General features: G+C 40.6%; 1 protein-coding gene across 7 annotated transcripts in view; it reads left to right on the top strand.

The window, feature by feature from the left end:
* LOC120901853 (bromodomain-containing protein DDB_G0280777) overlaps positions 1–21,124 on the top strand; it is a 61,847-nt gene that overhangs the window by 36,396 nt on the left and 4,327 nt on the right. For all 7 annotated transcript variants that reach the window (XM_040310180.1, XM_040310179.1, XM_040310177.1 and 4 more), the window contains 2 exons: positions 8,064–8,201; positions 18,691–18,896. In XM_040310180.1, the coding sequence (XP_040166114.1) occupies positions 8,064–8,201; positions 18,691–18,896 (344 nt within the window). The remainder of the gene's footprint in view (positions 1–8,063; positions 8,202–18,690; positions 18,897–21,124) is intronic.

The following is a 21,124-nucleotide window of genomic DNA, read 5'->3' as shown; positions in this document are numbered from 1 at the left end:
ATCTCGCACATGCTTTCTAGAAAATATGACCACGTGGCAAAGTGCTATTCTTGTGCGGAGCTTTTAAAAATATGAAACCATAACCAAGCATAACGGAATGAAACTTTAAGAGTGGTGTGCCCGGTACACGGCTCTTGCTCGCTTGGCAAGATGGCGCTTCTAATATGTTGCCTTGCGTAAGGCAAACCTTTCTACGCTTCCACCAAACAAACGTATCTTCCAACTGGAACGAACTCACTATGTTTTTTCATCTTGTTCCTCCCCACCAGCATTGCGTACATTTATGCAGCGGCGGAGAGAGGAAAAACTTTTCCACAAAAGCTGCGAAAAATGAACGATGGCATTTTTCATCCTGTGCGCTTTACTAGCACGGAGCAAACTTTTCCAATGAAGAAAATGAAGATCGTTGCCACGCTATCTTACATCACTGACACGTGCTGGAGGATGCTTCATCATCTTCCCTTTTCTCGCTCTCTCTCTCTCTCTGTCTCTCTCTCTCGTTACGTTTTCTTTGATACATCTTCGTGTCAGTGGCCCGTACGTCTTTGCTGTGCAGCTGGTAGTCTTCCGCTACGCGGTGGAAAGAATGACAAAGTGGATTGATATGAAGATGCTTTATCTGATGCATGTGTGGTGGCGATACTTAAGCTTTCAAACGTGTGTCTGTGTGCCTTTGTTTGAGTGCGTGTGTATATGTGTTGCGGAAAGCGGCTACAACAATGCAGAGAGCGTTTAAGACGAACAACGCATCAGACATTCGGTATCAATCTAGTAAATGATGATGTTTCTTCGTAAATGAGCGAACGGTACTTGTGCATTGCTTGGCTTTAGCAGGAAGATAAGAGTTGTTTTTACATTTACTTCTTAGACTATATGAGTTGTACGTTTGATTATTTTCCTATTAAAAAACAAAGCGCCTGAAGGTATGCATTTTTTTGATCAAGTATTTTATTTAGAAACCCAAATGGAAACATATGTTGCATATCTTCAGGCGCTGTTCTAATATCAAGCACAAACTGGTCTAAATTGGTCTAAACTCAACAAAACAGTTTGCAACTGTAAAAATTATGTTGTTTTTATTAATTTATTATGCACTATTGTGTATTTCAGAATTTCTATAGAATGTTAAAAATACATTCTCCTAACAATTACGACTAGAAATGAATTACACTCTGAATAATAGATGAAACTTCAATTTCCACGTACAAAAATAACTCATAGAACGACGAAAACTCTGCCAGCATGACCCAGCTTGTGCACGTTTTGTTTGATCTCTTCGCTGGAAGCTAATAATGCGATTGCATTTATGAAACAATAAGCAGAAACCGTCGTCCCACACAGTCTTCTTGAAACCCAGCACCGTGGGAGGACGGCTGCAGGATGCTGGCCCGACACGATGCACACGTACGCCCACTTCACGGGATGAAACGAACGATATGAATCATAAACGGTCCCGTACTGTGAATCACGACCGATCCCAGCTCTACCCACACATACACATACACACATCTGAAACCTTTCACAGCAATTGGAAATTTCCCCGCTATTGGAAGCTGAGTAGGTGTTTAGCGGTGAAATTGACGAATCTTCTTTCCATTGACTGCGTTTGCGTGAAAACTGCAGAGTGTAAATAAATCTAATTTCCCCCTCGTGGCGTGCCTGCTTTTGGGGGGGCCAGGAGAGCAAAAATACTTGTGATCATTGCGATTCGATTTGCCCGAATGATGGATGAACATTTCAACCCGCCAGATCTGGTTTGGCTGCACCCTCGTTGCTTGGACACAAACATCGACACACAAAGGCACATGGCTACGGCACCTCGACAGTGGGGTGTTCGATCGATCGATCGATCGGAGGGACCCGCACAACGTAGCACACAGCAAACAGCGACCGCGATGCCTCAGCACGACATCAATAAGCAATAAATCACGTCTCAGCAGCGGCACAACACCGTGCGGCTTCGTAGCGCCAAAGTCCAATGCGCTGTTTGCCAAAGGCTCGTACGAGCTGGAGCAAGCGATGGGAAAAACAACGACAAAAGCGCTTCCTCACGCTCGGCCACGGCAGAAGGATTCACCACGATACTTCCGCTGTTTGTCGTGCCCTTGAGAATAAATCATTTTATTGTTTCAATTCGACCACGCTTCCAAACTGACTGTGCGTCGGCTGTGGAGGTGAGCGTGGGTGCACGGAGCGTGCATAGAGGTTCACAGGTGTCCCGAGGGATTCGAGGGCAACTGTCGCAGCTACGTATGAACATCACAGCACAGAGACTACGCTCGCGCGGGAAGAAATGAAACAAATAGGTGGAAATCGTTCCCCATACGCATCGGAATGTGTGCATCCCCCGCTGGGGTTGTAATATGAAGGGTGTTAGTTTGATTTATTGATGGTCTTCAAAAGTGAACGTTTTGCTTTGTCTTTGCGGGTTTTTTGTCAGGTGCCTCAAATGCATGAATTGCTGTATTGCCCTACATGTGATCAGTCAGAACGGATTTTCTTGTTGTAATAGGAACGAAATGGATTTGAATAAAAAGTACATTTCAGTAAACAAGTACAACAAGTACATTTCAGTTGAAATGTAAAAAAAAAAACAGTTCCCTTACATATTCTGTCTGAACTAATAATTCTTCTTTAAAATCACATACTGAAGCTTCTAATACGATTTCTTAAGATGTTTTCCAATAGGGATGGCGGGTCATTATAAAATACATACTGATGGACACAACATGCAGATTTTCGAAGTTAAAACTTGAAAAATAAAACTTGTGTTAAAAGTTTGATACAATTAATCCTTCAAATTTTCATATTGAAAGGAATTGGGGTATTTTGTGGTATTTTTCTTTTCGATAATTTGTTATTCTTCGTAACAAACCTTATCAATAAAGGGAGAGTCCCGAAGTGGTTTTTAATTCATTTTATTTATTTTTTTTAAGTACTGTCCAAACTCACTGGTTCTCTACCTCTCTTCAAATTCCCTTGGAATCTTGGATTGTATTTTTTTGGGAATATAATAAATATTAAGAAGTCTATACCCCTGAAGCTCCGGACAAGAGCAGTTGTTTAGCGCCATACTGTAAATTTGCAATGAGATTTTCGTAAAAAACCGTTAAAAACACTGACATACAAAATCTTAAAGATGTCAATTGTTATGAATTGTTAATTATTTTCGTAAGTAAGCACCAAATTTCACAGAAAAAGCACTTAACCTTTCTGAGCCAAAACTAATGGAGGCGCCTAGTCATTTGTAATTATTGCGTTGGTTTATTTATTGATTACACAGGAGCAGATGTCTAAACCCAATTTAAATTATCTGTTATTGCAATGCTCATTTCAAACATTTATTACATATTGTCCAGTCAGTCCGCTTATACGTTTCGGTGACTGAGCCAACACACTTACTTATTCGGAAAGAATCAATAATACCGCCAGCTAGGGCGCGAGAGCAATTGCATTACATAACCTCTTACCGTTCTCAATCGCGTTCTTTGGTCCTATGAATTCTGTATCGATTCACGGTTTGTTTGCGTCAACTAAGCCCGAACCACTTTGGCTCGATCAACCCGCCGTCAACCCTCCTTTAGAACCGCGTTTCCGCGTGTGTGCACAATTCGATAATAATCGATACAAAATTTTATGGTTTGGAAAACATGCTGACCACCTCTTTCCGGTGATTCCCCGCTTGGTGGATCCGGGAAAGTCGCATATGGTTCTGGAGACATTTTCCCATGCTGGAGCCTCATGCTAACGTGACAGTGGGAGTGCAAAATTAAGACGCTGCGAGTGCGCGTGCTCTCTCTCTCTCTCCTGCTACCTCCATTGTGAGTTCAGTTTGCGTCAGAATTCTTTGTCTGACCTTCGTTCTAAGTGTGATATATTGATGTGTTTGTTGCTTTCGGTTGACGACCGAACCTTTTCCTCCTTCTGCACGAAAGCGCAACACAGTCGAAAGACATTACGCTGGCGACAGTAAAACGTCGTGCGGCAGTGCTTTGGCTTATCGCTGCGACATCATGGCTTGCTTACCGTCCGCCCGGTCGCGTGGTCGTTGTAAGAGCTTAATTACACCGTCATTCTGCTTACACCAGCATGCTTCGATCACGATTGGATTATTAGACGGTTAAGCGGTACGGCAAGGGAACGTGTTATGTTCTTATTAGCTTTTCTGAGAGCAGAGAAGGAAAGCTTTCTATGGAGACACAAAGCAAGGACACGAACTTCGTTACTGTGAAGCAATTTCAACTCTCCACGAATGGAAAAGAATGCTACAATATTCTTGCTCTTCCCTCCTCCCCCTCTCACTGCTCCTAATGGATATTGTCCCATGAGTTTCCCGGTAAAAAATATATGCCCAAGCCCCGCGGCCATGCACTCAGCAGCATCATTAGCTACCGTGTAACACTCAACTGTCGCTTCCGATTCCGTCCCGCTGTTCCATGTTCCCCTGAGGCGTGCATTAACAGGTCCGTTACGTGCTGGCGGGCACCCTGCGGCGCTATCTACAGTTTGCCGATTTCAAGTTGCTCCTTCCCCTCTCCGCTCCCCCAGTTTCTTTTACTTTTCTTTTCCGATAGTACGCAATTTTAATCTCGCCGCACTTTTGTTGAAATAGAATTAGATTATTTTGTCAGCGTCGTGTTGCGAAGATAACCATTAAATCGAAAATGGAAATTTTGCTGGAATTCACCCAGTCCAGGGCGTGAAATTCACAGCCCCATTTGCTTTGCTTTGCAACCGCCCCCCAAAGGTATCCATTTTAAAAATTAGATTATACCTAGCCCGCGATGAAATTTTCGGCCAGGTGTGGTGGTGCACAAATGGAGTTTGGAGCAATGTTAAGGAAGCAGCAACAGCAACGATCCAAAAAATCCAACAAATAAAATGGGCAAACTTTCACACGCCATTTCGGGTGGAGAACGCAAATGAAACGGAATATGAAATGGAAGTATTTGTTTTTCTCTTTTTTTCTAAACTCATTTGCAACGCTGTTTTTGCTGGCCGATCTGATGGCGATTTGAAGGGGAAATTTTTATTCGAAATATTCTTTAAGTATTATTGTATGCTTTGTTCGCGAAGAAGATACTGAAAGAAAGTATTTCTGCCTTCATTACACTTACTGTTTTTATTACAATTATTGCAAAAGGATTTGGAACGTGCTAAATTTTAACCCACATCATTACAGCCATCCAACCATGTCTATACATCTTTTGCCTAGTTTTTGATAAGATTTGAAATTTTTATCAACTTCAATTCAACATTTTCTAGATAAAAAATAATCTAGTCTTTTTAAATGTATATTTTTACCAGAAAGCTTTCTTTCTCTGGATTTTTGACATACTAATTTGCACTCAAAACAAACCATTTCCACCAAAAAAGGCAACTTTTGCCAGTAAATATAGAATGTCATCACCATTATAAAATTGCTCCGTTGCTCCATTATGCAGCTGGCCAATTCAATCCAGTTCAAAAATCCCTCTACCATCGGCCCTCTACCCAAAAAACACCAAGCATCCGCGCACTGGTCGAGATTCATATCTCTTGTTGTGAAAGCTTTTGACCAGTCACATAAATTATGTACAGTGATCAAATCGACTTTTGTCTTCGACTGGACTCGCGCAACTTTCCAAGCGATTTGTCCAAACTCGCTCGGTAACAGCAATTTGTCCGTCGCAACACGGTCGACCACAACACAGCAGCAGCAGCAGCAGCATGCACGGCACGTGTTGGCCCACTGTCTTTCCGTGGGCTTATCTCATGTATGGTGGATTTGGTGCAGCTCAAGTTTTGTGTGTCCCGAAAGCGTAACTTGTTTTGTTCGTGAGACACATTTTTGATGCGTCAGAAAAGGGGAAACATCAGCAGCACAGGGGGTGAAGCAGAGCAAGGCAAAAGTTTTTTTTTTCTACTGGTAAAGAGGGCTTTCCTCCGCATTATTGAGGGTGATCCTTGTCCGTGTGCAGCAGTTTTGCACCTTCCATTTGTGCTACTTCCATTTGCGTCGCTACACAACGACATGCCACGGATGACGACACAGCAGTGACACGAAATGAATTGAGGCCCTCGGTGTGCTGCATTAACGAAACACTGGGAAAATCTGCTGAAATGGCTGAAAGGGGCAAAAAAAACGGAAACTGCGAAAACAAATACTTCTCCCACAGCACCTCCACCCTGAGCTCCAAGGAGGAAAAGAACAGAGAGAGAGAGAGACGCAGCAAAATTGTCTGATGTACATCCTGGTTGAGTGTTTCTTTTTTTGCGTCGCTTTGCTCTGGAATGGTGCATCGTCGAGTTGCAGCTGCTGCCACTGACAGTTTGGGGGCGTTCGGTGTCCTTTGACAGGCAGCGCACGCTTTCCAGGTGACGCGTGTTTTCTGATTGTTGTGTGGTGGATAATTGCTTCCGTCGATTTGGCAGTGTTGAAGTAAATTAATTATGTTTTGCTTGTGCATGATGAAGGAATTTTGCAGGAAGCATGATGAGTTTAGTACGTTCAATTTCTATGCTGAATTGTTTGCATTTTACATTTACATAATTTACTTTTTGGGTATAGTAATGAAAGTAGTTTCGAAGAAGTATTCGAGTGATTATCATTTCTTAAAAATGAAAGTCCTGGTCATACTTCATGCAATTTAAATTTAGTTGTTTTTTCTTCTAAAATGCAATACAGTTCTTTGGGGGACTGAAAATCGACATTTTTCTGTTTTCATATAATTGATTATTATGTTTAGATGATTAAAGCCATCTTTTTTATTTTAATAAAGTATTCAATTACAATTTCTACGTGTTTTTCATTCTTTTTCATGTGCAACCATGTACCAAAGCCTGATATTTCATCATAAACCTTTATTATTTTTTTATTTAATTTTTATTTTAATTAATTGTTATTTAATAATTTATCAATATATGAATATATCGATCAATAAATAAATAAATAATTTTATTTATTAATTAATTTATTTATTTAGTTACTTGTTTATTTTTTATTTAGTATTTTTTATAATTTTTTGATTTGTTTATTTATTTAATTATTTATTTATTTTGAGCCGGTCTCGTAGTACAGTCGTCAACTCGTACGATTTAACAACATGCCCGTCATGGGTTCTATCCCCAAATGGACCGTGCCGCCATACGAAGGACTGACTATCCTGCTATGGGGGGAAATCAATTAGTCACTGAAAGCCAAACACACAAGTGGTACTGGCAGGCCTTGACCGACAACGGTTGTTGAGCCAAATAAGAAGAAGAATTTATTTATTTGCTTTTTTCATTTTTTTAATCATTTGTATATTTATTTGTTAATTTTGATTTGCTTGTTTATTAATTAATTAATTTATTTATTTTTTTCTATTTATTGATTTGTTTATTTATTTATTTATTTATTTATCTATGTATTTATTTATTTATTTATTTATCTATTGATCTTTTATTGCTTTATTCACTTATTTATTTACCCTTTTATTTATTTATTTATTTTTTTATTATTATTTATTTATTTATTTATTTCAAGTGTCTCAATCGATTAATAGATGAAAAATCTGTGTCTACAATTGTAAAATATAACGCGCCGAAACCCCATAAAATTACCAACACTACTCTTACTACCAATAGAGTACAATTACAAACACAACAATTACATTAAAAACAGCTTTAATCTAATCGCATTAATCCTAGCAAGAGTCCACACAATACAATAAAATCTTATACACGCTTATATACTAAATAAATCTTATACACTAAAATAATCGCAAAACAAATGAAAACAATAGTGCTTATTATATAATGAGATTTCCATAGTTTTACTACTTACATCAACCATTACTTTAAATGTAAGCTAAATTTCGAAATATTGAAGCACCTGAACAGTTGATCAATAATTCCTTTGACCAATCACTCATATCTTTACCATCAGTAAGAATTCTCTTCAATTGGTATAACTTTGCCGCCCACTGCGTGGTGCTACTATTAAATATCCATCAACCTAGCCTTTCTATACTCGAAACGCAAATGGTCTAATCTTAGCTTTTCCCATCGCTACCCGTCTGTTCCTTGCTCTTCAATTACAGGCATCGACGTCAGAGCTGCTAAAATGTTTAGGAATGTTCCTGCACGACCGATGCCGCAAGCTACGCGACTTCCAGGCCGGCGACGCTGTGATGTGGCTGAGGGCCGTCGACAGAAGCTTGCTGCTTCAAGGATGGCAGGTACGTATCGTAACCACTTGGCATGGGTGCTTTTGGTTAGACCGTGGGGACGTGGGTGTCACCTTTAGCAGCAGCAATGAATGTCTTTCGTGTTTTGTGGTGCTACTCCTTTTTTTCCACCCCTGGTGGACGACTCCGGTGACGAAAATACCATTCCGATCTTTCCCATAAGATATCCATCAATGGTCCCATTGCACGTAAGCGCGCCGGGGCTTCGTTTGATTTAATTTGAAACATAATGTGATACTCGGGGGGGTGACGAAAAATGCCACCCAACCCTACTACCAGGCCAAGTTTCGATTTAGAGGCGTTGGGAGCGTTTAGAATTAATGAGCTCGTCCTCGTAAGGCTTAGCAGTGTGGAGAAGGTTTTGTTGAGGCTACAAGGGTGACGATGATGTTGGCAAACACCCCGAAATTGGATCCCCACTAATCAAAACTGTCATCAGAAGCCACCTTCGGCAGTGACTTCTTACCGCCACGCTGACGTCTTCTACGAACGGGCGGCGAACAAACCACTCAGAGATTGATTAACGCGTGTAATCCAGCGCAGCCGAAGCTCGCTTTTGAAGCTTGCTTGCTGGGCAGTGAGAAAACTAAAATTAGTCCCAGTGCCTCGTGCCTCTTATATCGTCCCCCCACTATTCCCTCCCCCCCTTGACACCTCCTTCCGATGGAAACTAAAGAGGAGAGAAGTTTCCAGCAATCGATCGACGAGCACGCGCGAGCACACTCACGCCCGGGGGAAAACTTTTTACCGAAAACTTTTCGCTAAAATAGCGTAACAGGTGTGCCAAACCCACCCACCCACTCACCAGTCTACGTACCCTTATTTTTTACAAACTGGCCGTCCGTTTTACCTTTGACCAGCAGGTAGAAATTCTACTAATGATCAAATTAATTACGAACATTTTGCTGAAGACTGACGCTACAGCGACAGAACTAGCGTGGCAGCACCAGAACACGGAATGGCAGCTGCTTCAAGTTGAATTATGAACCCCGTCGTGTACTTCAGCAGGTAGTTAGCAGTAGTGCTGGCGTTGAAATTTATGAAAGTAATTAGACCGCTGCTGCAGGCGTCTCTGTTGGTGAATGATTTTGATGTACAGGAACGGAGGCAATAATATTACGAGCTCATATTATATTTCTTTTCAAGGAATGTTGAGGCTAGAGACGGTAATTGCCAGAAGCATGCTGTTCTTTCAATGAATCTGTGGGCTGTGGTGAATCCTGAGCTGTGATGCCAATACCACATTTGATTGAAGAATACAAATGAACGTTTAAATCTGTTCTTAATTATTATTTTTAATATGATCTTAACTCTACAAAAACATTTGATTGCAGTTGATTTGACCATAATATAATGCAAACCAGTACAAAGTATAGCAATAACACATGGTCCCCAATTATTGTCCCTCTTTTAATGCTATACTACTGACAGAAAATTTTAATTAAAATGCACTAATAAAGCATATACAAGGGTTTAGATTTTCCAGATGTCCTCAGCAAGATTGAAACTGTTTGCATGCGTTAGGAACTACTTGGGATGAGTTATAGTAAATTGAATGGAGGATGTGGACCTCATGCCTCCCTGTGCGTTCCCTGGGAAAGAGGAGGAAGGAAGGGAGGAAGGAATTACCCACCATTACTCTGGGTCGTGAGAACTGGCACGGTATGCCACGTAGCATACGTAAACCTACGTACTTGGGGGTTTTGTTGACTGGCCAGCTGATACACGGTACGTTTGTTGGAGGCAGTCAAGCCTTACCACGGGCGGGGGGACAATAACTGCTCAGCAGTGAGTTAAAAGGACAAGATGTACGATCCTAGATCCTAATTTGTCAAATGTGTTGCTTTCCGGGTGAGGTATAAAGGGCAGATTTATATGACGCTTCTTAACAAGCTACTTTGGTGATATTCTGTTCAAAAGCTAATTTCTTTTCCTGACCTAGCCCCTTAACTACCGCTCCAAAACCTTAAAGGCCGGGCTACATTGATCGTACTCGCAAGTGTAATTTCGATTTTCATTAGTGCATCTGGCGGCGGCTGACCGAAGCATTTTGCCAAACAATTTGGGGATGCTCCAGATAATACGTTATTTTTCCATATTTTTCACTTTAACTGGACTGGAAAAGCTTTGTAATTGATTCATAAATATGTTGTGCAAGTATTTCAGCCGTTTTCGCATCGAAAAACGGTGAAAAAACTACTTAATTTTGAGATCCGGCACGACCATTCCCCCGACGACCAAAAAAAGCTTCCACCAGCCGCCACTAGATGCGCTAGTGAAAATCGAAATTACACTTGCGAGTACGGCCAATGTAGCCCGGCCTTAAGAACGTCAAGGGCTGTAGCCTGTAGCCGGTAGCCGATGTTCAGTAGCCGGAAACAGATCTTTAAAAAGGGAAGTGAAAAGATGTTTTGCCATTTCTTAGTTGGTTGAATCATACAGGGTTTCCCACGATTTATTGGTCAGTTCCCACGATTTTGTGTTCGTATCCCATAGATTTTTGGTTTGTTCCCATAATTTATTGGTATTTTCCGATTGGATATCAATACAATTGGATCAAAAAATTCTGGTAAACGGTCAAAAAATCGTGGGAATGCACCAAAACATATGAAAACCCACCAAAAATTGATGGGAACCAACCAATAAATCGTGGGAAACCCTGTAAACAGACCATTTCTGAGTTGTTTTATGATTAAACAATTAATCGCTATCACACACTGTAGCGACATTTATAAAACAATATTCTTATATGAATTATTGTGCGACATTTATAATAAGAATTGTCAATGTTTCATGGACTTTTCACGTAAAGGCCGGGCTACATTGATCCTACTCGCAAGCGTAATTTCGATTTTCACTAGCGCATCTGGCGGCGGCTGACTGAAGCATTTTGATAAACAATGAGTTTGATAAACCGCTCCAGAAAATATGTTATTTTTCCATGTTTTTTTACTTTAACTGGACTGGAAAAGCTTTGTAATCGATAGACAAACATATTGTGCAAGTATTTCAGCCGTTTTCGCATAAAAAAACGGTGTAAAAACTAATTAATTTTGAGATCCAACACGACCATTCCCCCGACGACCAAAAAAAGCTTCCACCAGCCGCCGCCAGATGCGCTAGTGAAAATCGAAATTACACTTGCGAGTACGATCAATGTAGCCCGGCCTTAAAAAGCTGAATTTTTTCACAGTTATTTTTTTGTAAACTCACTTAATTCGCTTAATATTACATCTTCGTTTAAAAAAATCATTAAAATAGTATACAAGTCTATTTCATTTTGTTCCAACGAACTCCTTTGAAACCTCATTCTGCAGACCGCCCCCGGTTTTTAAATCAAATTAATTTCATTAATTGATCATTTATTATTTAATTTACAAATCACCCTTCGCAGAAACCTCATTGAAGACCACCCAGTTAGGGTTAATTCACACAACGTATCAAAAGCTGCCCGTCGCTGCCCCTTGCTGTTAGAAAACACAGCTCACATTGCCACGACCATGACGACGTCCTTGCTCGACTCATCTACATGATTTTCCCCCCTCATGTTTACCCGACCCGAAACACACACTTTCCACAACCGCACACCATCACCGTAGGCTCGAGAATCTAGGTTAAATGCTGCAAACAGCTGCTACTGGTGCTGGCCATTGGTAGAGAAACACAAACACACACACAAAGACACATGCAACATCCAATTAAATGTTGCTGCTTTACCTGTCAGTAGGCAAAGGTGGCCCCTTGATTCCAAAAAGCACACGGGGGAATCGTGATACACGTGATACAACACACAAACACAAACGCGCGCGTACACGTTGACAGACGCAAGCCTGACACCTAAGCATACTACTACAAGGTACAGACTTTTTTGCTGAAAATTCCCGTCACCCACCTGAGCGTGGAATTGGGTGGGGATTCCAACTAACAGCAAAAAAAGGGTCACACACACACACACACACACCACTAAAAATGAACAGGTGCTTGTGAGCGCACTGAAAATCACTGCACGCGCGCTGCCGGTTGGCGGCAGATCATCGAAAAAAGGACGGGACGGCATCTCATTACCGTTAGGGTGGTTTTATCTCCACGGGTATGGTCCCCGCCCTCTCCCCTCATTCTCTTGCTGTTCCTGTCATTTTGTCCCAATTTTCGAAAGCTATCGGCAGCCGGTTTTTTGGGAAGGACACACAAAATCCCCGAGAACAGAGTTTTTATGGCAATCATAAAGTTTACCCTCAATCGCGCCCATGAACGCTGGAAGGCTTTTTTGGTTCCTTTTTTTCTTGCATCCTACACTGTGTTACAGACAGACAATATGGAGAGAGAGTCCCAAAAATGTCGTTCGATTTAAAAAATGGGGTAATTTTGCTCGCCCATTTTGCCCTTTGGTCGCATGCGTCCTTTGGAGCGAGAGAGAAACTCCAAATCCTTGGTGAAAATTTAATGAGCTTCAATTGTTTTTTTTTTGTTTTTCATACTTTTTCTCACTCATCTCCACACTGTTCCAAAATTCAAATTTCACACCAGGGCGAGCGCGTATTTTGCATATTTTGCGAACACGCTTTTTGCGGGTGCTTTTTGGGAGCTTTCGCCCGGGGGAAACTTTTACGGTGGTGACAAGGTATAAAACGCATGGCATGCTTTGCAGCTAGCCGAGGATGTTTTGTGTTTTGTAATACATTTTTCTCTCCCTCCAATCCACCCTTAACCTTCATCAATGTCTATCAACAAGGATTTCCAATTGTTGGTTGTAAAAAGATCCATCACTTAACATTTCTCTTCCATCGACCCATTTTTCTGTGCCATATTGTCGAGTTCAACACAGCCAAATACATATAAAACCAGACCAGATGGATGGAAATATATTTCCCCATTTTTTGTACCCATTTGTACCCCACAAATAACCTTTCACGAGTTAAACAATGCAGCATCACTCTTTTTTCTGCAGTACTTTCCGTTGATCTGTTGGAAATTAGTTTTGCCCAAGCTCCCACGAGCATAAATAAAGTCCCAACTCCCAGGAAAGGTCCCAACTGTGTGTGTGTGTGTCGATTTCCTGAATTTCTCCCCTACCAAACAAAAGGCCACCCGGTTGTAATGGAGGAAACTTTTTCCATCAGTGTGTGTATGTGTGTACAGTGCGCGGGTATGCTCCCTCATCACCACTCGGCCAATATCGGTGTCCACGTCGAAAGCTTCGGTTCGGTAATGGCATGTGTAGTGGCACTTTTCATCCTCCCCACCGAGAAGAAGGGCTGTTGATTTATCTCGACAGAAAGCGGAAGAAAAATAGTTTTCATGTGGTTTCAGTGGGAAGGTTTGTGTGAGTGTTGTTATCTTGTTTTCCTTTTTTTTTGTAGATGTTTTTGGTCCGGGTGTTTTCCCGCAGGTGAGAGTTGATTTAATGTGACGCCACCGGGGGTCACCCCCCACGTGATTAATGCATTTCCATTGGCCCCGAGCCAAACAACGCGGTCCGCCTCGGTCCAGGTCGAGAGCAAGATGAAACTGAACAGAATGCTTTAGCAGAGGTCAGGTTGATGCTATTTTGGTGCGCGTTTTTAGGATGATAAATAAACCCATGCCCATGATATTAGCGCTGTAAGCAACAAACGAAAGGTATATTATAATGGTCGAATTTTGCCCTACAAAGGATTGGACACGATTGACTGAAAGGTTCGGTAAAGCTAGCGGCTAGCTAAAACGATACAATTGATTACACAAGGAAGTTTCGCTATTAATCCAAGCCACGTTTCTCATGCAGAGCGTTTGCTATTATTATCAAAAAAAGGCCGTAAAAGTAGTTTGTGTAGAACAGCAAGAACAGACTTCTCTTGTTTGGTTGTATTTTTTCTCCTTTTTAATAACTTTTCTTTATCTTTGTACAGAACGCCGGCAGAGGAAACTCTTTTCTCTAAATCCGATTACAGCACGCTATAAATCGTTCGATTATTATCAGGCTTCCCTCAATCACCAAGCCGCTGCTGGATGTACTTAAGACCAGCATGGCAGAGATTTACGCTTAAGCTCCCGCCGATGTTGGTTTATCGAATCGCTTGCCTCGGTTTACTCGATGAAGTTGGGAGAGTTATCGGCAAATAAAATCAATATTGATCAGTAGATGATATCGCATCCACTTTATCGCTACGCTACGGTCAAAATGGTGGTTTTGCGAGTGAGATTTGGGTTTGTGTGGCTTCCCAAGCGCTCTAAATCGATAAAGCAATATTTGAGACTGCGATTTGAAGCATTCGAAGTGAGCTTAATGAATGAAATTTTGCGATTTTTTTTCCTGATCTAACAGTGCTTAAGCTGGACCGTTATAATCTTTCTTCTCATCGATAATCGAATGATTATCTGCTGGTCGTAATAGTAAGCAGACTGGGAGATTAGTGCTACAAAGCGACGATGGCGACTAGGCGACATCTTTTAAACCAGTCGTTATTGAAATGGGGACAAGCTTTTTCAACGCTTTCCGCTTGGCATATCCAATTGGAAACTAATGATTTTGAATGTGTTATTGAAATGTGGACAAGCTTCTTCAGAGCTTTGCATATCCAATTGGAAATTAATGATTTATTTTTTTCGTTCTTAGCTAATTTATTATTTTTTTTTTCATACCTTTTCTCGTTTTTAGTCATTTTTATTGCCAAAATTTTCGTTTTCTCTTCCTTGTATTATTCTTTTCCCTTGTCAATGGTTCTTAAATTTTGTTACATTTTTCCTTCATTCTTCTTGTCCTGTTTGTTCTGTTTTTCCTTTTCTATTCAGTCTTTTCTTTTTTGCTGACTTCATTATTTACCTCAGACTACAAGTTTAAGTGTTTGCTTTCCGTTTTAGCTTTCAGTTCATGAGAAGCATATTAGAAGTTTTAATTAGATGAAAATCACTTAGCAATCATTCCAGGGACGAGATGAATTGACCTCAGTTTAAAGTTCTTTAAAATCTAATTGAACAAACTAGTCCCATTAGACTAAGATGCTCTAAGCACGACTTTTTTTTCGTAAATAACAACAGTCTTTGATCAAAATCATAGAATTGTTAGTAGACAAACACAAGACAGTACAATTGCAAGCAGCGGAAAAGTGTCTTCCATGAGAGCTGTTGAAATGTGTAGCTAAAGATTAGACCTTCTCGATAACATTATCCTCTTTACATAATAAGAATGTTTCAACGTTCGTTTTTAGACCTCCTTTTTGGATGTAGATCATGGCTGACTCACAACTCGCCGATAAAATGGATATAAATAGCACTGTTTCAAGCCGTGCTACAATGTCGAACAAGGACTTGTAAATAATTGGGTAGAAGATCCAGAGAATATTTGTGCTAAATGTAACTGCTGCTATGCATGGCTAAGCTGAGGGTAAAATTAGTATCATTACTATTACGTTGTACGCTGTTGGAAATTCATGAGAAAGGACAAGTTTACATCGAATTTATGGATTAAATGTAATATTTCTGGGCTCCTAACTAAACATAACTTTACAATTGTTCCCTTAAAGAGTGTCGGAAAATGTCTAATCAAATATAAAACGGCTCATTTTAATCTAATTGCCTTATGTTGCAGTCCAATGCACACTTTCGATCATTCACCTCTCGTGTCGCTCATGCAAATGCGTATGACATTTAATTTATTTCCACTTCCGTCAACGACTCACGTCACGCCATCTTAATAGCATTTCTATTCCTTTTTCCTTTTTTCCCTATTTTTGACATACTCCTTTGCTGACTACTCCCAGCTTAAGACGCACAAGTCGCACACGGTGATGTATTTATATCCCCCATACCCATACACCTGCGTTGCATCTGCGGTACACCTGCACCTCCGGGCGCATATGCGGTCGCGTTTGGATGGTGACGTTGCTTTTGACAACCTGCCGCGTTGGTTAAATAATTCACCCAAACCGAGCGCTTCATTCGTCCGAAAGTCGTCCACCATCCTTTGCCAGATGTGTTCTTGTCGCGATGGGTCTCATATACACAAACACACATATGTACCCGTTCCTGACGCACGAAGTTGAATGAATTTGCGCTTATCGCACCGCCGTCAGGATGAAAGCTCACACATTTAGAAGCGCACCACCCGTATGTGTTTGAAAAATCAACGCTCTTGCGTGCTGCAGTTGAATGTGTAAAAATGGGAAACCAAATAAAACAAAGGAAAAGCACACAAAAAAAACACAAGCCCCAATCGTCGTACGTCGGCGACCTGAATCCGTTCTCGCATGAATAAATTACATCGCACTATCGCGAACACAGGCACACCGGATATAACAGTTTCGATATCTATCCAGCCCGCGCGCAAGCGAGTGGCAGCCAGCAGAACGGAGCAGTGGGCAGTGGGACAACATTTGCAATCTAAATCCGCTTTTTTTTCTCTTTACTATTGCTGCACTTCTTTCTTTTTTTGTGTGGGTACCCACAACCATTTCCCAACCAACCAGAGAGCGGTAGATTGCATGTGCTGCTGATATTACAGTGGGAAAGCTAACGAGCGCTGCTGGCGCAGCTCTGATGGGGACGGTTTTCGGATAAATGGAGATTCCACATTTGCATGTCCTGTCACGGATGCACATACACACACACATACACACTAACAGAGCAACATTTACTTGGGCCGTAGGGTTATCGCTTTTGATAAGCACGAATCACTGCTGCACGATGGCTGTCAGGAGCAGCAGGAGCAGCATCCAGTCTAATGCAGGTTGCATGTTATGAGGTTTTGAGGTTACGATACTGTCTTCCCCACACCCCCTCAACCTCGTTGACACACACACACACACACATACACACGCGCGGTGGTACACCCATTCAAATTGATTTTGTAAATTAAATTCATATGGGATTGTGTGAAGCAATAGCTTATTCTTTTATTTAATACATTTTTTAGCTTGTTCTTTTTGACAAAATACAAATAAAAAGATGTTATTACAGGGTTTCCCACGATTTATTGGTTGGTTGCCATCCATTTTTGGTGGGTTTCTATATTTTTTTGGTACGTTCCCACGATTTGTTGGCCGTTTCCCATAATTATTTGCTCCAATTGTATTCATATCCAATTGGAAAATAGCAATAAATTATGGGAACGAACCAAAAATCTATGGGAACTCACCAAAAAATCATGGGAATCGACCCATAAATCGTGGGAAACCCTGTATCAAATTCAAAATTCTCATGCAACGGTTTTCTGTTTTCGTTCGACCAATTTTATGAGTTCTTTAAGTAAACGATCTCTACTAACAAGGGTTGCAAATAAATCCTGTGTAATGTAAAGATATCCCGAATTAAACTATATAATTATAATTGGCAGTAAAGGTATTTTTGAGTCTTTTTGACCACGTAATGTTGGCCATGTAGGTCGGCCATCCCAAACAGCACACAAATAGCAAGAATGTCTTCCATATCACACTTGTACAGTTATATTTTCCACTCTATTCACAACACTAAACATTGCCGTAGTATGGTACGGCCTCAACTTATAGAATTTTACATGCGAGTTTTAGCTGTTTTTGGGTTGTTTTCACGTCTCTTTTCCATCGATTCCAATCTATTTTTGGATCGTTCGTACGATTTACTAATATCGTCTCATTAAAAATTTAGAAAAAAAAATAATTATCTGGGTATAAAGTACGATAAATCGTGGGACGAATCGTGGAAAGCCCTATAGCTCGACATTGTAATCACACTTAAAGATTACATTACTTTTTAATTTTCGAATATTATTTACTATCAATTTATCGATTATTTCGATTATTAAAGATAAAAGACTTTTGTTTATTAAAGATTATTTTTTATTTCATTAGTGGTATCGATTAGAACTGCCATAGTTTCCCATAAATTGCAGCAATTGGGTTTGAGAAAACAAGGAACAGAATCAGAAACAGTTTAAAATATCGAAAATAGGTACAGTGAAGTGAACGAAACAAGTGAAACGCGTAAAACGAAACGAGCATCCCGTTGCTGCTAATTAATAATGGCAATTTCTCATCAGCCTGAATATTCCTGCAATTAATGGGTCGAATTAATCATTATAACAATGCCACAGAAAGTCAAACCGCTCATAGCAATGCGACTAAAGCCTAAAGAGCTTTTTAGTCCAGAATAAATCCTGAAAAGTGATTAATAGGGGCTTTTCTTTAGAAGCCAACGACATTTTACAAATATTATGCACAAATTTGACATACACTTGATTGTAGATTTGTCAGGGGTTCTATTGCTAATTGTGAATAAACCCATTAGCGCCGGGGAGTGCAACAAAGGGATTCAAAAGAGATGAAATGGTAAACATCGTATGTTTTAAAACGAGTTAAAAATATATTATTCTTGGTGTTTAAATTCTACCTATTCTAGTTATCTTTTTGACATCTCGAAAATAATAAATTGGATATAGAATTACAACAATATTTATTACAATATTTGTAATGCATGCACCTCGAAATCAACTCAACCTGATTTTAATTTATCTCCCTCCTAAAAACAGGACGTTGCCTTCATCAACCCAGCGAACGTGGTGTTCGTCTACATGCTCGTCCGCGAGCTGGTCGACGGCGAGGAAACGAAGGAAGCGGAACTGCAAGCCGCCGTCCTAACCTGCCTCTACCTGTCCTACTCGTACATGGGCAATGAAATTAGCTACCCGCTGAAACCGTTCCTAGTGGAAGACTCGAAGGACAAGTTCTGGGACAGGTAAGTGGCAAACAAACAAACAAAAAAACAACATTGTCAACCCAGCGAAAGCTTTAACGGAATAGAAAGCTGCTGTCTGTTGGGGCGGTAATGGTGGTACTGCTGCTAAACAAACACGGCTAATCGAGAAGGCATTCTCGCGGCAACTTCCCGCACAGCTATTAATCATTGGAAAAGCTTTAAGCTTCTTGTTTTTTCTGGTGTAAATAGGGCGGAACTGTGTAACAAAAACACATAATTCACACGGTGTCGTTTTCATTACCGAAAAAAGCGTTTGGTGGTGGAAGCGCACCAGACCCAGCATCCGGGTGGAAGATGGAATCAAAATGATTTTCCCTACAGTGAGGAAGGAATAAATGGGCATCTTGATATTTATGTCGCCATGCTAATGCGCCGTCTCCGGTAGGCGACGCGAGTTATTTATTGGCAATTGCTAGGCCATTGCCATTGGAAATTGCCGAGTGAAATCGGAACGGAACAGGATACAGAAAGGGAGCAATTAATTAAAGCAACAGTGAGGAAGCAGATTTTCTATGCTGTTTCCAAGATGTACAATGATTTATATGATTCATTATTTTGGATGCCAAAGGCAGCGAGTGTCACACGAAGCAATTTTTTTAAAGACTGTAAGTCAATCATGAAGTTATATTCTACATCCTTACCGGCAACATGTAAGGAGTAAATCTGCTACACACTTAAAGGTCCCTTATGTGTATAGAAAATGAAACAATTAGGTACACGAAGCATGCATTCTTAATTGTCCAGACATCGTTTCGGGCAAAGACCGGACGTAATTCGAATCAGTGCTAGAAAATATCACTGTCAATGACATAGAAAAAAATCTGACCGAAACAAAATCCATAATCAGGAATGATACTCAAAACGATTGGTGTGATCAATACATGATTCGTGATATTGTTGCGACCATTGAGTGGTCAGTCACATTGTCATGACTTTTTTACTGTGATCAGTTCTGCAAAATGTCACTGACATAGTCGCGACAAATTCCGGCTGAAACAAAATCATGTCAGTGTCACGAGCTCTACTGTGATGCTCAGAAGTGAGACTCAAACAGTTGTTGCGACCATCACATGCTTGGTGACATTTTGTATAAGCAACTGTTGGTCAGTCACTTGGTTGCGACATCTTCAGTCGGTTATCATCACGATAGTCATGGGAGATATGCGGTGCGCGTGCGAGTGGTTCCAAGAAACAAAATGAGCATGCTTTCTCGCTCTGTTTGACCCGACAGACCATCAAACCAGATCAAACCAGAGTAAGGATGCTTCTGCTCTCTGTGCATTTTGATGCTTGGGACCACACGAAAGTACATTCCAAGAATGTCGTGATTATCATCGACACAAAAAGTCGTGACCAAGCGAGTGATCAAGAGTTGGATGCTAAATAAAATGTCAACAAGCATATGATTCGTTCAGCAACTGTTTGAGTCTCACCTCTGATCATTTCAGTTCTGTACGTGTGCTTCGTTTAAGTCATGAGTGTTGGTGACTCTCAGTGGCATTTGGCAGCACTGAAAATGTCATGATTATGCTTGCGCCGACATTAAGCTTAGCTTGTGAGTCAAAGTATCGCGTTGGACTTAAACACTCGCATGTCACGTTCGGCATGACGCACTTTCATTGAGTATCAGCAAGGTGCATCAAGCTACCACAGATATGTTCATTATTTTCGTTGGTGAATATTTCGTGATGCTCATGACATTTTGCAGAAATTGTTCGAGCCCGTACAAGGATCTCATCTGGGAACCGGCTCTTAATTTCAAAGAATTGAAAAAAGATGCATGGTTGATGCAAAAAAGGCATAGATCTGCTGCTTGACTGGGATAACAATGTCACTTGCTATCTAACGAGATATTGAATTTAGTATTTATAGTTCTCTACAACAAGCTGGATTTAACAAAGCTTAAAATATACTCAAATGCATGCTGATTCCTAGCATCTCGTTTTGTCACAACCTACCTCTGTTCTGTTATGTTACACATTTTCTGGCCTAAAAATTGCTATCAAACTTTCACAGTAGTTGGAATATTTATTCAAAACATTAACATGCATATAGTTTGATATAAATGCACGCAACCTCAACGCATTGAATTATCCTTTATGTCTGGGCATCCTCTAAACGGCTCACGGGCAATTGCATTTAGTTTCAACCATTTATAACACGCACCACGCAAAAGTGGCACAAATTGCAATGCGATAAAACATGGC

This window comes from Anopheles arabiensis, chromosome 3 (assembly GCF_016920715.1).
Source record: "Anopheles arabiensis isolate DONGOLA chromosome 3, AaraD3, whole genome shotgun sequence".
NCBI lineage: Eukaryota > Metazoa > Arthropoda > Insecta > Diptera > Culicidae > Anopheles > Anopheles arabiensis.
Note: the sequence above shows the minus strand (reverse complement) of the source record. Positions and strands in the feature narration are given on the sequence as shown.